The sequence below is a fragment of the Manis javanica genome, chromosome 13, assembly GCF_040802235.1.
Source record: "Manis javanica isolate MJ-LG chromosome 13, MJ_LKY, whole genome shotgun sequence".
NCBI classification, from domain to species: domain Eukaryota; kingdom Metazoa; phylum Chordata; class Mammalia; order Pholidota; family Manidae; genus Manis; species Manis javanica.
The window spans coordinates 88,301,588-88,318,560 of NC_133168.1; the positions used below are offsets into that span (position 1 = coordinate 88,301,588).

Below are 16,973 nucleotides of genomic sequence, written 5' to 3' on the forward strand. Positions count from 1 at the left end.
CAGACACCCAGAGTCTGTGGGCTCCCTGAGGTTACCGTGGAGCCGTGTCCTGGTGGCAAGGGGGCCAACCCTCGGCCTTTAGGTCTCCCTCAGAGCAAGAGGGGAAAAGGCACAGAATGCAGGCAGGAGTGGCCTTGGCAGCAAAATCAAAGAGCAGGGACAAGACAGAGGTCTGGCGTGCATCCCTAGGGCAGCGCTCGGTGATTCTGCCTGTGCCTCGGCCATAGCCGTGGCCGCGGGCTCCGCAGGGGCGACTCCCCGCTCTGCACCGTGGTTCGCCAGGAGCCCGAGGAGAGAGCGCAGTGACCAGTGGGTCTCTGCCTGGAATGCCAGGGAGAGAAGTGCAAGCATGGGCTGGGAGGAGAGACGTGTCTAGGTGGCCTGTGAACGGATGGACTCCTTCCTGCCATGACGGGTGGGGCTGGGGGATTCCTGTGATGGCAGGACCAGGTGGGAGAACGGCAAAGCTGTGAATAAGAGCTTTCGGGACCCCCAGAACTAAGAACATGAACTAGAATATTAGCCAAGAACGTGAGCTGAGCTCTGCATACGGGTGCCTCCCATCTATTTTTCCTGAATATGCTGCTTATCCTCATGGTGAAAAAAAAAATACTACTGACGGTCCCTCCTCCCACCACCGTCTCCATGGGACCCACCGGGCTGTCCCGTGTCTTTGCAGGGGTGTCACCAAGGAATGAGCATCCGCTGCCCCTGTCCTGCCCAGCACGGGCTGACGGTTCAGGCTCTGTCCTCGGGACCAGCAGGAAGGCAGAGTCAGCCATGGGCCTCCTGATGCCAATGGCGATCCTGGGAGAGGACAGAGATGCAAAGCCCCTAAATTGGGACTAAAACGGGAAAGGGCTGGAGGCACAGGCAGATTACTTACTCTTATATGTCCTTGGGGACTCAGTGCACAGAGCTCCTAATTAGCCAAACGGGTCCATGTTCCCCCGTCTCTGATGACTTGGTATTATTAGAGGAGGAGGAAAAGGGAATGTATTTGGAAGTGCGGACCCTCCTGTTTTCAGAAGCAAGCTCCCCTGCGCTACTCCTAGCGTCTCCCTCACAGACTTTTTAAATTTAGACAACTTTTCTTTGTCAGTTAGAAGAAGCAATGGCCGACTTGTATGTCTTCAAATTCATTGAATTGATCATGCTATCTGGGGAGAATTATGTCTCTTATACCAAGAATCTCATACAGTTTCTGTTTTCTCTGTTAAGATTTATGTTTCTAAGGAGAACCTCCCATTTTTCTCTCTGTAGTCCTGCTTTTGGGTTTTGGATGGTATGTTTTTTGCTATCTTGAATGAAAGCCAAAGTTTTAATCTTTCTGCACGCATGTTTTACATGAAATAATAGTCTACTTCAGTGTATTTCCAAATGAAAAATTCGCTTAAATATTATAGTGGGTTTCACAGATGTCTGAAGTCTCAATGGAGGCTGCGGTCCTTTCAAGGCATGACTAACAGGGGACCTGATGCCAAGCTCAGCCCTGTGGCAAGGCCAGGATTCAGTGCTTCTTGAGCAGTCGACTTTGGGCATCTTTCAGTTCCCTGCCGTGTGGGCTTCTCCACTGGTCGCTGATAATGTGGTGGCTCTCTTCTAGCAGAGTGAGCAGGTGGCAGAGAAGAAGGGGCTGGCAAGTTGGGAGTTTGGGTCTATGTACACATTAATGTTGGAGCATGACCCAGATATTTTTGACATTTTACTCATGGCATGCAAATCCCAAGATGCAGCTCAATGAGAGATGGCATACACAAGGCACGAATACAGAAGGCAGGGGATGTCAGGAGCAGCTTGAAAGCTGCCCACTCTCAAAACCTCCCCTCACAGGGATTGGGGCTCTATGCCCTAGACTGGAGACGTCTCTCTGGCTACCATAGTCTCCAACTCTCCATATATAGTCTCCAACTCTCCATATCAGCATCTTCTCAGCAAAACTTTGCTGGGGAAGAACTGGCACATGGAAGAAATTATACTGCTTTAAGTGTTTCTGCAGAGCCCACCCTGTTTCTCTTGGCCATGTGGTCAGAAGTCTCTCTGGCTTCTCCTACACCAGCAGGAGCCCTCCACTGATGTAAAGGTGAACTGCAGTCCTTCCATGTTGAAGGGAATTCAGCAAAGATGCTGAGAGTCTTCTGATTTCTGCTCAACTAGAAAGGGCTCATCTCTCTCCCAATGCATTGTCTTTAGAATCTCTGTGTTTGAACCCTTGAATAAAATGTGCTTTGGGCTTCAATGGAGGGCTAGAGTGGGATGTATGGGAATGAGGACCTGGTGCATCTTTCTAAATCTCAGCTCTGCAGCCCACCTGGGCCAGAGTTCTTGTGATGAGGAACTCAGAGATTGATTTCTTATTAACTGATCATCTGGAAAACCTGAATATAAAATCAATTACTTTGTAAATCCACTAGAGGCTGTGGTAATCATTTCTTGAAAGACCCAAATAATGAATCACTATGTTGTATACCTGAGTCTAATAATAGGCATCATCATGATCATTTTGTGATATACCCAAATATTGAATCATGTTGCTGTACACCTGAAATGAATTTTCTGTGGCAATTATATCTCAGTGATAGAAAAGAGGAAATTCACACAGAGCCAACATTTAAACCACACACAGACACAATAAAGACCTACCTCCAGGAAGTAGCAATCACACCGAAAGCTAAGAGTTATAGGGGAAAGGGTGGGTTCTAGCACTTTGGTGAGAAGAGGAATCAGCCATTGTGTGTCATGCTCAGTCTGAACCCTCAGAATGGGCTGCTGCCCAGACCCTTGCATACCTCTGCTGCTGCTCTTTCACAAAAAAAATCCGTGGACATATATGGCGCCTCTGAAGGCATTAAGGTAACCTGACTTAAGCCTGGGTCCATAAATTGGATAATGCAACTGTCAGCATGGAGGACACCCCTGACTGTGAAGACACTGACTGGGGGAAGAAATTAACAAATATGAACAGGATAGAGAAGACCTGCCTTGAAGTATATCCAGTGGTATGGAAAGAAGGAAGAGAGACACAGTGGGGGAGAAACATAGAAAAAGGAGGGAGAGAAGGTGAAACAAAGGGAGTAAAGAAACCAGGCTGTAGCAGAGGAAACAAGAAGCTGAAGCAGAGGTCCACAGTTGACCCAATCAGAACTCCAAATTTCACTAAAAGGTTTGTACAAAAAAGGGCGCTATTGGCTTTTCTATCTCCACAACATAGGTTCTGAATTAACTTTAACATCTGTGCTTAGGTTCCACCGCGCCTACCTTTCCATTTCAAAAGAGTCCAGTTTGGACAGGAAAGTAAATATTCTCCCTATCTTCTTAGAATGTTCTCAAGATCATTAAGGGGCTAAATTTCAAATATGCCTTCATCTGAAAGGTAGGATTGAGATTGAAGAAACAGAAAATAATTAATAGAAGAATAAAGAAGCAATAAGTACCAAGAAAGAGGGAGCTCTGTTTATTTTGCCATGATAGAAGGGAAACTGCTCCTGCCCAAGAGACGTGGGTGGTGCATGAGGACAGTGAGAAGGGTGGACTGATGGATGACTGCACGTCATCCCGGAGTGGCTGTGATTGCAGTGGTAAATCCGGAACCATCTCCCAATTCCATCAGTTACACTAAGAGGACAAATTTTGTAAACAAAGAGAGAGAGCTAGATGACTGCATATACACTATGTGCCTGGAGACTCAGAATTTCTTGTTGTGCATGTTGGATTTTGCTGCATTTTCCAATCCTATGAACCAAAAAGGATAAAACATATTGAGATCAGGCTGTTCTGCTCATAATCCTCCACAGTGCCCTCTTGAGGTCCCTGTTCCTCAGGCTGTAGATGAAGGGGTTCAGCATGGGGGTGACCACCGTGTACATGACCGAGGCTGCCGCACCTTTCCTGGGGGAGGGGGACACAGATGAGCTGAGGTACACCCCAATGCCTGTGCCATAAAACAAGCAAACCACGGCCAGGTGAGAGCCACAGGTGGAGAAGGCTTTGGACTTCCCATCTGCAGAGGGGACTCTCAGAATGGAGGAAACAATTCGAGTATAAGAGTAAAGGATCCCCGAGACTGGGATGCCACCAAAGATGGCACCAAGAGAATAAATTAATATGGTATTTCTGAGGGTGTCAGAGCAGGCAAGGCGGATAAGCTGAGGAGCTTCACAGAAGAAATGAGGGATTTCCACATGTGTGCAGAAGGTAAGTTGGGACACCATCAAGCAGTGAGTCAGGGAGTCCAAAAGGCTGATGAGTAATGACATCAGGACTAACAAGCCACAGAGGCGGGGCCTCATGATGGCCGGGTAGTGCAGGGGGTGGCAGATGGCCACGAACCGGTCATAGGCCATCACGGCCAGGAGTAGGCTGTCCAAACACCCAAAAAGAGAAAAAAAGGACACCTGAGTGAGGCAGCCTGCATGGGAGATGGACTTGCTGTGGGTCTGCATGTTCACCAGCATCTTGGGGATGGTGGTGGTGCTGAAACCAGTGTCAGCCAGGGACAGACTAGAGAGGAAGAAGTACATGGGGGTGTGGAGGTGGGAGTCAGAGCCCACGGCCAGGATGATGAGCAGGTTCCCCAGGACGGTGACCAGGTACAGGGACAGGAACAGCCCAAAGAGGAGTAGCTGCAGCTCTGGATCCTCTGAGAGGCCCAGGAGGAGGAATTCTGAAGCGCCTGTAAGATTCTGAGGTTCCATGTAGGTGGGACGCCTGTTGGAGAAGAAGATACAATTTTAATTAAAAAAACAAGAATACAGGCACTGAGTCAAATTTGTATTGCTTATATTTTGTATGAAAATATATGTATTATTTAAAGTGTGCAATATATATTTATAAATATATATCGTAATACATAGTAGTATTAACATACATTGTATATTGTGTGAAACACAATGTGTAATAAATATTTTTAATTTGTGAAAAGTTTAGTTTTTTGAATTTTCTTTTTTTAATTGAAATATAGTTGATCTGGTTTCAGGTGGACAACATAGTGATTAGACAATTCTATACTTTAGTAAATGCACACCATCATAAGTGTGATCACTATCTGTCAACATACAAAGATATTATGATATTATTGCCTATATTCTCTATGCAGTACGTTTAACCCTGTGACTAATTTACCTTATAATTGGAAGTTTGTCCCTCATTATCCCCCACACCTCTTTTTCCCATCTCCCTTCTTCAGCCCCACCAGTTTTTTTCTCTGTTTTTATGACTCTATTTCTGTTCTGTTTACATTTTACATTCTACGTGTTAGTGGTATCATATGGTATTTGTTCTTCTCGGCCTGACTTATTTCACCTAGCATAATACCCTCTAAGTCCATCCATGCTGTTGCAAACTGCAAGTTTTCATTCTTTTGCATGGCTGAATAATATCTCATTGTGTATATATAGGCAGTAAACTGGAATATCAGCATTACCAATTTTTTTTCTGGATATGGGGGAAAAAATACAAGAATAAACAAACAGTATTCCATCAGACTAAAAAGATGTTTTCCAACAACAGAAACCATCAACAAAACAAAAAGGCAATCTACTGAATGGAGAATATACTTGCAAATGACATATCTGATAAGGGGTTAATGTCCAAAATATATAAAGAATTCATATACCTCAATACCAAAATATATCTGATTGAAAAATGGGCAGAGGACCTGAATAGACATTTTTCCAAAGAAGATATGCAAATGGCAAGCAGGCCTGTGAAAACATGCTCAACATCATGTATATTACATCAGTGTATATATTTTTGATTCAAGAAATTCACAAGTAAAGTATTCACACTTGAGGGCAACACACCCTGGTACCTTCAGCAATATTTCTCATTTGCAAGCTCTTCTGAAAACTCATTACCTCTTGATATCTGTCTTGTTTATTTGATTCTAAAATGAACACAGTAAATATCAGCCCATGATTCTAAAGAAAAATACGGAGTAATAAATATCCCTCTCTTTAACAAAAAAATGACTCTCCAATTAAAGTACATTAACAAGCCCTCAAATGTACTTTATCTTATCCACAGGAAACACAAGAAATTGTCCTGATTTGGGATATAGCCTTAATCTTAGGGAAGTTAAGGTTTTGAAATTAAAATAGAATGTGCATAACCTGATAGTATTTTTTATATGCCAATTTTTTCATGAACTTTTATGATAATTTGTTATGATCCCCATTCTCTCATGGAGCTGAGGGCTCACTCACATGGGTGGGTCCTGTGGTCAGAGGCTTCTCAAATATAACTCAAATATATAACTATTTCATCATGGTGGAGTTTATATTTGGACAAATATGTTTTTGTTACATGCACAGAAGCATTCAGCATCCCTAATCCTGAAGATGGTGTTCGCGATTAAACGGTTAAGCAACTTACAGTGAATCTGCTGTATCTTTTTTTGTTGTTGTTTGATGGAATAAATTTATTTTTATTTCTATATAGTTGATATACGATACAACATTGCTTCTAGATGTATAGCAGTGATTGGACAATCGTATACATTATGTAATGCTTTTTGACAGGTCATTTTCTATCAGTGTTATACCATCTCAGGGAAAGCTCTGAGGTTGAGTTTACTTTTTGCTGTTTTTATTTGTAGTGCTTGGTTAAAACTCCCTAAATACATCTCTAGTTGAACACATTTGTGAAGGGTTCATCTCTCATCAGTTCCAATCCTCTTATGCACAGTTGAGAAATTTAAGACTAAGGCCCAGACTGAAACCTTATATTTGACTTCTTATGCCAGCTTGGGCATTTTTAAGTCTATCCTCTCTTACGCGGAATTGCAATTCTACTCACTGAAGGCTACTCAGAAGGGTTCATTTCTCCTGGCAGGTCAAAATATGATTCATTTGAGGGAAATGAAAAGAGAGAGAAAGAGAGAGAGAGAGAGAGAGAGAGAGAGAGAGAGAGAGAGGAAAAGGAATAGAAAATACAAACACCTGTGTTGCTTGCTCATCTGTTAAAGTATATTAATTCAAATGACCTTATAGGGTTGCTGTAAGAAAGAAAATGATAACTGTAAAGTGCTCAGACAAGGTTTTAGTGGATCATTATCATTGCTTGTTGACCTTTGAAAAGTGCTGCTCCACTGATCACACCCAGAACCAGTAAAATCTACACTTAACTCCTTTGGGTATATACACACACACACAAGGCCTAGCAGAGAGCCACTACCACACAGTAGCAAATCATCCGACAACATTACCTGTTATTACTACTGACATTACTGCCCTCTAACAATACTAAAAATATAAATATGTAATAATATTTCCTTAAGAATTCATTTTTCCAGCTCAACTGAAGTATAATTGGCAAGTAAAAATTAAGCATACTTCAGGTATACAACGTGATGTTTTGATATATGTATACACTGTAAAATGATCATCATGACCAAGTTGATTAAATAATCATCACCTCACATGGGTATGATTGTGTGTGTGTGTGTGTGAGTGTGCATGTGTACTGAGAGCCCCGAAGACCAACTGTGTGAGCAAATTTCAAGTATGTAACACAGTAATCTGTATGAATATAGTCACCGAACAGTAAATTATAGCTCCAGAGTTTATTCATTCTGTGTAACTGAAACTTGGTGTTCTTTGTCCAAAATCTCCTCATTTCCCCCACATCCAAGCCCCTGGTAACCATCATTTGATCTCTCCTTTTATGAGTTCAACTTCTTTAGATTCTATATATAAGTAAAATGAAGCAGTATTTGTGTTTCTATGTCTGGCTAATTTCACTTACCATAATATCCTCCAAGATCATTCATGTATCACATGAAATGCTAAATAATATTCCATTATATGTATATATTACATATATATATATAATATCCATCCATACATGATTCCAGGTCTCTGAACTCCAGTTGCCCAAAAAACAACACTTTTCATGAATTTGGTAGATGTATTTCCTTGTCAATACTGCTAGATAGTAGCATTCATTTATGTGTCCATCAACTGTTGTCTTGAACCTTACCTAAATATTTTCATTGTACACAATTTTTCTGAGTTCTGATTTGCCACAATGTTGTATTTTGAGACTCTGTGAAGTACATATATGTATTTCAAACACTTTGAATGATACTTAATATTACTTGAAAAATAAATTTCATTTGTGAATTCCTTATTATGACACACCTAATAAAATTCTTGTGCTCCTTCTGTCTCACACAGTGAGAACTTCCAAAAGATACATGCATGAAGGAGAAAGGATTTTTTAAAACTGGTAATATGCAACTTCACCATGAGTTCCCTACATATGTTTTTCCAATAGAAAAGTCACACAAATTCCACCATATGCTCTTGTTGTCAAGGTATAGAAACAGAAAGATCTGTCTAGCAATGAATCTGTCTTTCCATGACAGGTCTTCATGAAAATTCACACATTGTACAGGGAATAATATTTCCACACCTCAGATTTCCAAAAATGGTTTATGAGATGCATATCTATGCACAGAAACTCTGTGACCTACAGTAGTTGTACAATAAAGGCCACCATGAACCCTCGGCTCATGCCCCTACAGATGAGCTCACCAAATCCCAAGAGAAGGAATGAATGGTTCTGATTGCATTTGCTCATTTACAAGTAAGGCAGGTTTGAAAAGAACATAATCATTCTGCTTTGGTGAGGGGCACAGAGCCCTCAGATGGGAATCAGGAGGCCTGTAGCGGAGTCCTACATCTTTCACATACTAAATGCAGAGTGTGGGTAACTCTCTCCAGCTCCCTGTGCTGGTGTCCCTTACCCGGACACCCGGAGGCTGACTCCCAGCTCTGGGACATAGGCAGCACCTACAGACGTTATCACTTGGTAAAGATTCAGTCATGGTTTTCAAATCACAATTTGAATCGTTATTGGAGAAGTAGGCTTATTGCTAAAACACAATCCCAAGAAAGGTTTAATGGCCTTTTATTCAAATTACATGGCAGAGAAGTAAAAGTTTATTCTGTCCCAGGGAATTCATTCATGCATTGACCAGAAGTCCTAAAATGTATTTAAGCCCTGAAATAAGATTTATTCCCTTTCTCTCTCACTCTTTTTTGTCACTTTCATTTTTAAGAAAATAGCCACATTTCTTTAATGGAATACTGTTGATTCTATTAAATGGAAATGACAGGGCTCCTAGGACATCTGTGACAGAGATATACGCAGCAGGGTGTTATCTTTCATCTAGTGCTGTGGGACATCCCTGGAGGGAGGGAAGACACACAGTGTGCAGAAGTCACATTGAGGCTCTGTTCCTGGGAACCAGGGATGCATCTACTAAATATTTAATCGAGATTGTTTTCTCGTAGCCTGCACTGTGCCAAGCAAGGTGCATGCACCACAGAACCAGTAATGAATGAGATTCAGTTGTTACCCTCCAGTACTCAGAATACACCTGTGTAAGGCTTACAAAACTAAAATGTTTTCTCAGGGATCCAGGGAAAACCAAACCTTCATATGGCAGCACATTTTACTTGATTATATGGCACCGAGTAATAACAATAATAATGTGTAAAATATACTTTGCCCTTACTGCACACACACACCACATCCTTACATCCTCACTACTCCCTATACCTAATTCTCAATCAGTGCAGGTGTGTCACTGAAGATCAATTCAGACGACATCGTTGAGGCTCAGGGACACTAAAAACTTTCCCCGTGTCACAATAAGTCATGAATAGATCAGACAGACTTAAAATTACATGGATCTCTGAGGCGCATGTTCTGACCTTGATCACTCTGTCTCCCTGTACATCAGATTTTAAGCAGAGGCGCAGAGCTCTAAACTTCCCAGGTTTGCCTCTTCACTCTTTCCTAAGAAAATAATCCAACACTCTGGCTCTATGTGTCCCGTAGAGATTGAAAGGGGTTAAACTACCAGAATACAGAAGGAAGTAGACAGCTGAAGCAAAATCAGGGAACAGGGTGAGACAGAGCTTCCCCGAATTATCATGTTCCAACCCTTCCTGTGACCTCCACCCATGGTCTCAGGTAACCTTCCCCGGCAGGTAACATCAGGTACCAGACACAGCTCTCCGATGGGGTCTCACAGGGACCTCGGAGGAAAGTGCTCAGCGAGGAGTGGGTCTCAGCCTACAGAGACTGACAAGGGAAATGCCGGGTCAGGCTGACAGCGGAACATTATCCAAATGTCCTGTGATTGCAGTCTGACTTTAGGATTCAAACCTGACTTCAACCCTTTCTACCCAAGACACACAGTTACATTGCTGTCCTTCACTGCAAAATGATAATAATACAATGTCTGTCGTTTTGGAGGTGGTTATGCAGACTATATTTAACAAGCTACATTAAAAAAACCAAGCTCAGAGCATAACACTTAGAAACCCTGGTAAAACATTCAGGAGAGTGTGGTCAATATCATCATTTCCACCAACATGATTCCTACTTTCAGAAGCATTTTCATGCTTAGGGAACAGTATAGGAAGACATATTTCCTGCTCTGGGTTGTGGAGAAGTCTGCCAGAGCTACAACCAGTGTGCGAGGAAAGCTAAAGCATGCATGAGTTCTTGTACCCCCAAGAGAACCAGGGATTTGAAGCTCACTGGCCTCTGAGCTGAAATGTAGCATACTGGCACCCTTCCTTATGGCTGTTCCAAATGCTTGTCCTCATAAAGAAAAAGAAGCTCCTCTAGCCCCTCCTCCATCCAGCACCTCCAAGTACTCACTGGGCTACTGTGTGTCTCTGCTTGGGCATGACCGAGGGCTGATGAGCCAACAATCCCTCTCCTTCCTGGAAGGCAATGGAAACGCAGGCCCTGCCCTCAGGACCAGCAGGGAGACCGACCCAGCCAGGGACCCGCTCAGGCAGACAACGATTCTGGGAGGAGAAGACATGGCTGTGAGGCCCACTGGACTGGAACCAGCAACCTGACATGCAGGAAGACAACGGTGAATATCTACCATAGTGTGACCTCGGGAACTCAGTGCACAGAGCTCATAACCACCCCGATGGGTCCCTGTTCTCTGAATCTCTAAGGACTTGCTGGTATTAATAGAAGAGAAATGGAGAAAAGTGAGTGTGCTTGGGAGAGCCTGGACCCTTCTCCCAGGAGAAAGCTTACCTGTCCTCTGCTCTTCTGACTTCAAAATTACAGGGAACTTACAACAATCATATTTTTTCAATTAAAAATAAATAATATGTGACTTAATCTGCAATTCCATTGAATTCATCATGAGACTTAAGGAGAATTCACTGTCTTATACTAAGGTTCTAATATATTTCCATGTCCTCAGCTGAGATTTACGCCTCCAAGGGGAACTTGTATTTTTCTTTGCATAGTCCTGGGTTGCAGTGTTCATATTAGCATCGGAGGTTGATTTTCTTTTTTCTCTTTTGAGTATTTTGGCCTCTGGGCTGAAACTGTGCATATTGTAGAACAGCCTAGGTTCTCACTTTTCTTGCAAATTGATGGTTGTTGGTATATTAAACAACTATCTATGCTGACATACTTCTCAGGAATTTGGCAGGTTAAGTACTTAAGGGGGTCTCACAGGTGTCTACAGTCAAAATGTAGGCTAGGGCTGTAGTCACCTCAAGGCTCGACTAGAAGACGATCCAGTCCCAAGCTTGCCCGTGTGACCATGGCAGGTTTCTGCTTTCAAGGGCAGTTGGCCATAGGATTGGCTTAGTTTTTTGTCACAAGGGCTTGAGGCTGGCATGTTCAAAGTCTGAGCCTTTTTATTCATTAAGGTTGGAGTGACACCCCAATATTTTCCTAAATATTATTCATTGGATGCGAGTCAGTAGCTCTGGCCAACAGTCCAATCACTGGGTGCACACATGGGGTTGAACATGGATGGTAGCTCTCATGGGGAGTATCTGAGATGCTCTGCACCAACAATGCCTGATATTAGGGATTTGGGCTCTAAGCACAAGACTCCAGAATGTCTCTCTCCCTCTAACATAGTTCTCACCATTCACATCACCATCTTCTCAACAAACTCTCCTAGAGAAGCACTTACTCTGCTGGTACTTCTGCAGCCCCGGCCGTGGGGCTCCTGGCCCTGCCATAGGAAGTCCCCCTGGTTTCTCTTACACAAACACGGCCCTTCCATCTTTGCCAGGAGAAGCCAGAGCCATTTCAGGACCAATTCTATAAGCATCTTTAGAGGCTTCTGGTTTCTACTCAACCAGTAAGGGCTCATCTGTCTCCAAATTTATTTTCTTTAGACCTTCGTGTTTCAATTCTCAAGATATTTTTTTAATGTTATTTTGGTTCATATAGTAAGATAAAGGTAATGTATGGAAATCATGATTTGTCTTATCTATTTTACCATTTCTTTGCAGTCCTCCTGCTCAGATTTGTCTGTATGAGGGGCTCAGAGATTGATTTCTCATTAGCTGATAGGAAGAAAACTTGAATATTCACCCAATATGCTTGCATATAAGTGAAAGCATGTTAATTATGTGCGTGTAAATGGCAAAATAAGTACCACCTGTCCTCCAAGGTGTCACACATGGATTTTGGTATTAGTCTTGGTTCCCTGAAAACCCATCCTGAGACTAATGTGATTTACCTCAACTTTTCCCTCTGGATTATGTCGCCTTCTGACTACATTGATAAGGAACTCCGCTGTTAGAGAAAGGAATGCACCTGACAGGTGATGAGGTCACAGCCATCAGTGGGAGGATATCAGCCAGTGAAAATGACTGCGTTACAAGATTTCTCTATTTGCACATCCATTTACGCAAACCTGAATGATAGACAAAGAACCCTGGTATGAGGGAAAGTAATGCTGCCTTTTTAACCAGGGATGATTCAGGCAAAATGAAGCTGTTCTTCCTTCCCTTTAGTGTGTCTATTCCTGTTATTCCCGGGTGTTTTGTCCCTATATGTTGTTGACATTTCCTAAGTGACTCCCGAGCTGTCCCAGAGCTGTTGTGCTCATGGATAGCTGTCTAATTGCTGATGTTTGTTGGTGGGATAAGGCTGGCGTCTCCTACTTCACCATCAAGGTTTTGTCAAACTTTCTTGGTAATGACAAATGAATCACCGGATTCGTCACCCAGAGTCCTGTGGGGCCGGAGGGTGGGATGCGGAAGCTTGCAAAGGACCATCACTACCACACAGCCCGCATTTTCAACTCGAGGAAACTTCAGGGTCTGTGATCCAAAGTAATTTAAAGAAAATATATTCTGGAGCAAATGAACTCTTCTCAATGAGCAGAAAATGAAAACCATTGGGGACATTTGCTGAATTTGGGCCAGAACAGCTGCAATTTGATGCAATGTCAGTAGAAGGACGCTGGTGACAGAAGGGAAACCACACTGGCTTCTTCTGGCTGCATGTCCACAAGGAACTTGATATCTGCACAAATACCAAGTCAGAGGCAATTTTTACCCAGCTTCCAGTTATTCTGCAGGAAATTTAAGTGAGAGCACTGGGGTGTGGTGGGTTTGGGTTACCATGGGAAGGAGGGAGACAGCCCCAGCATCTTCTGGTGCCTAGAGCCCAGTGCTCTGAGGGAGGGTGAGGCAGATTCCACCCCTTGCATTCGCACCTTTGTGGAGACCCATCCCCTCAGGTGTGTCCTGGGCCTGCTGACTGGCTTCCAACAAGCACAACATGGCAGAACTGATGGGATGTCATTTCCCAGATTAGGGCACAAAACCGACTGGCTTTCATCTTCCCAGTCCTTGTATCTGTCACCTCTCTGTGTGCTCTGATGGAAACCAGCTGCCATGTGGGAGCTTCCCTGTGACAGACCCAAGGGTCCGACACTGAGGAAGGTCCCAGGAGAGCGGCGCACAGCACCTGCGTCCTCCCAGCACCCACGTGGGGAGCCCGGAAACCGGTCCTCGCTCAGGCAGACCTGGAGAGGTCCCCACCCTTGCGGACCTCCCAACAGCAGTCCTGTTCAACACTCTGGGCTATTCAAGAGGAGTAGGGAGTTATGAGTCAATGTATAAAAACCAGTAGTTTTCTAATATGCCAACATACATCAATGAAAGGGAAAAATTAGAACTTGGGTGGTCCTTTAAATAAAAGGGAAAAAACCCTAAGAAAGCGAAGTAGTTTCTCTTAGAGACAGATCTTAAGTCAGGAGACAGAAAGCTTTTGATTTTGTTATGGAAGACCTAATTCCCCATAGTTTACACTATTAATACAATGGACTTGCAAATATCAAGCTCTGAAAGTCATCAATTGAACTGAAAAAAAGTCTGCATTATGTGAAGATCCTTGAAACTGGGAATCAGAAGGGAAGTGTACAGATGAGTCTTCTCCTGAGAGGAGGTAGGGCCCAGAACCTTCTAAACACATTCACTTTATCCTTTTCTTCTGTTAAGATCAGGATGTCCTCAGCCGTTGGGAGAACAGGGACCAATTTCACTTAATGATGAGCTCTGTGCACTGAGCTCCCAGGGCCAAGGAGGAGAAAACAATTATCCAGTGTCTCCAGCCTTATCTGGGTGCCAGTCTCGGTCACGCCTCATCCGTGTCTCATCATCTGCACACCGGGATTCATGCCTGAGTCTGTCTTCCTGTCAGTCCTGAGGACAGAGCCTCAGCCCCATCACTGACCACGCAGGAGAAGGCACTGCATCCGGGCTCCTAAGTCATGACCCAACTGAGGTACAGCACAGACCAGGGACTGCCCTGACAGGTGGTGGGTGCGTCAGGGTCTTTGGGAGCTGTTTCCTGATCAAGAAGATAAGCAGAGAGAAGTTGAGGTGGCCAGATGGGAGGGCTCCAACGTGCAAAGTTTCAGCTCAGAAGCCGATGAGGCTCCTACACTTGTCTTTTCTGTTGGGGATTTCAGAACCTCATACAGAATCCCGCTCTCCTCCACCACCACGTCTCGCTCCCATGAGCATGGCCCAAGCCAGCGCAGGAAATGGATCTGTGCAAACCAGTTCTGAGCACTCCCAAATGAGCATGCATGTGATGATCATGATAGTCACGAGAAGGGCAACCCCAATATCACCAAACATTATTTAGGGCTTCCTGTATCAGACTTTGGTGATTTTGGACATTCAATCTCACAGCAGAGTCATTTCCTATGTAGGCTGCCTGATTCTGTTCTCTTTTTTTAATCTTTTTGGATCTTTGGCTAGTGTAGTCCTGACTGTCATGACCTGCGATTTGTTTGTAGCTATTTGTCACCCCCTGCACCATCTGACCATCATGAACCCCCGCCTCTGTAGCCTTCTGGTCCTGCTGTCTCTTTCTGTCAGCCTTTTGGACTCCCTGAGTCTGAGGCAGCTGCACTGCCTGATGGTGTCACAACTTACCTTCTGCACAAAAGTGGAAATTCCTCAATTCTTCTGTGACGCTCCACAACTCCTCAAGCATATGTGTGATGATATCTCCACCAATAATATATTCATCTGTTTTATTGTTGCCATCTTTGGGGGTGTTCCAATCTCGGGGATCCTTTACTCTTAATACAAAATTGTTTCCTCCATTCTGAAAGTTCCATCAACAAGCGGGAAGTATAAAGCCTTCTCCACCTGTGGCTCTCACCTGTCAGTGGTTTGCTTGGTTTATGGCACAGACCTTGGGGTGTACCTCAGCTCAAGTGTCTCACATGCTCCCAGGAAGGGTGCAGGGGCCTCAGTGTTGTACACTGTGGTCGCCCCCATGCTGTACCCCTTCATCTACAGCCTGGGGAACAGGGATGTCAAGAGGGCTGTGCAGAAGCTCCTCAACAGAATAGACTCATTTTAATACTTGGGCCATTTTTTTTTTTTAGTTTGTGGATTAGAAGAGATTGTAAAACCAAACATCTGGAATTGGCAAACATGACTGTCCACATAATTCTTGTAGTTTATGGTTTTCATTCCTTTGTTTTATCATATCTGAAAATTGTTTATTTTGGCACATCTTCGATGGGATTAAGGTAGTACTCTGGGAGCCCATGTATGTCAAAATCACTGCACAGTGGGATTCTATTACACCTGTGGAATCTTCTGCATTTGTCACCTAGGACTCAGGCACCCTGTAGAAATTCACAACTCTCCTTTTAAATATGTATACAATGTATCTCAACCATTTTCACTGTCTATGTCTATTGTCCATAAAACTTTGGCTTCAATCAAATCTATTGATGTAGGTTGTGCGTAAGAGACTGTATATTGCTGGTCCTCAGTGTTGGCTTCCTATTGGGTGCATCTGGTGAACTTTAAAGCATCTTCCCGAGTCCCACCACCAAGGATTAAGATTCAGTTGGACAGGAGGGTGGAAAAAGTGTGGAAAAACTTAGCAGCACCCCAGGTCGGGTTAAAGGTACAGCCAAAACACGGGACTCTTGGATTTCATCAGACGTTTCGTTCAAAAATGACTTGTGTTTGGGTTCCTTACTGTTCACAGTCCAATCCTGAAGATCTTAACGTGGTCAGAGAGCATAAAGGAGAAGATACAAAAGCGTTTATCTTATCACAGCCAGTCCCTAGTGTGATTTTTCTCAACATTCCTGGTTACATTTTTTTCATATCTTCTCCCTCCAAACTCTACAGCTGGTCATATGTATATATGGATATGAAACTATTGTTTGTTTGCTTCAAACTTACCTTTTTACATATTTACTAATGCTTTAAGTTTAAAGTTGTGATGCTGTGGTGGCGCTTCGAGTCTTCAGACTATGGCTCTGATTTTCCATCTGCCTTCTTTTTAGGTTCTTCCAATAATGGTCAATAAACGACACCACACCCTAATGCCCAACCACTTCCCTGTACCCCTTAGCCTAAGGGGCTGTCACTACATCCTTCAGTGATGACTCTGTGTTACCATATTTTTTCTCATATGCCTTTCATCTTCCAATAACTATTTAGCCATACCTATATTCAATTACCTTCATTAAAATCACTAGTGTGGGTTTTTTTTTCTTGATAGAACCCTGACTAATAAATCAGAATACAGAAAATAAAGCTGCGTTGTGAGATGCAACTGGAAGATTGCAAAGTGAGCTCAGGATAAAAAAGGGATCATAGGGGTGGGGTCAAGATGGTGGCATGAGTAGA

General features: G+C 43.4%; 1 protein-coding gene and 1 pseudogene across 1 annotated transcript; one reads left to right on the forward strand and one right to left on the reverse strand.

Moving 5' to 3' along the window:
- Nucleotides 1–3,764: 3,764 nt before the first annotated feature.
- LOC140845868 (olfactory receptor 7E24-like) lies at nt 3,765–4,730 on the reverse strand. Its single transcript, XM_073221014.1, has one exon. The coding sequence runs from the start codon at nt 4,692–4,694 to the stop codon at nt 3,765–3,767; it is 930 nt and encodes a 309-aa protein (XP_073077115.1). The 5' UTR covers nt 4,695–4,730.
- A 5,865-nt stretch (nt 4,731–10,595) lies between these two features.
- LOC108389292 (olfactory receptor 7E178-like) lies at nt 10,596–15,681 on the forward strand (annotated as a pseudogene).
- The last annotated feature ends 1,292 nt before the right edge of the window (nt 15,682–16,973 follow it).

What these genes read in the sequence shown, in the direction of transcription:
- LOC140845868 (XM_073221014.1), bottom strand. Translation starts at nt 4,694, where the DNA reads ATGGAACCTCAGAATCTTACAGGCGCTTCAGAATTCCTCCTCCTGGGC.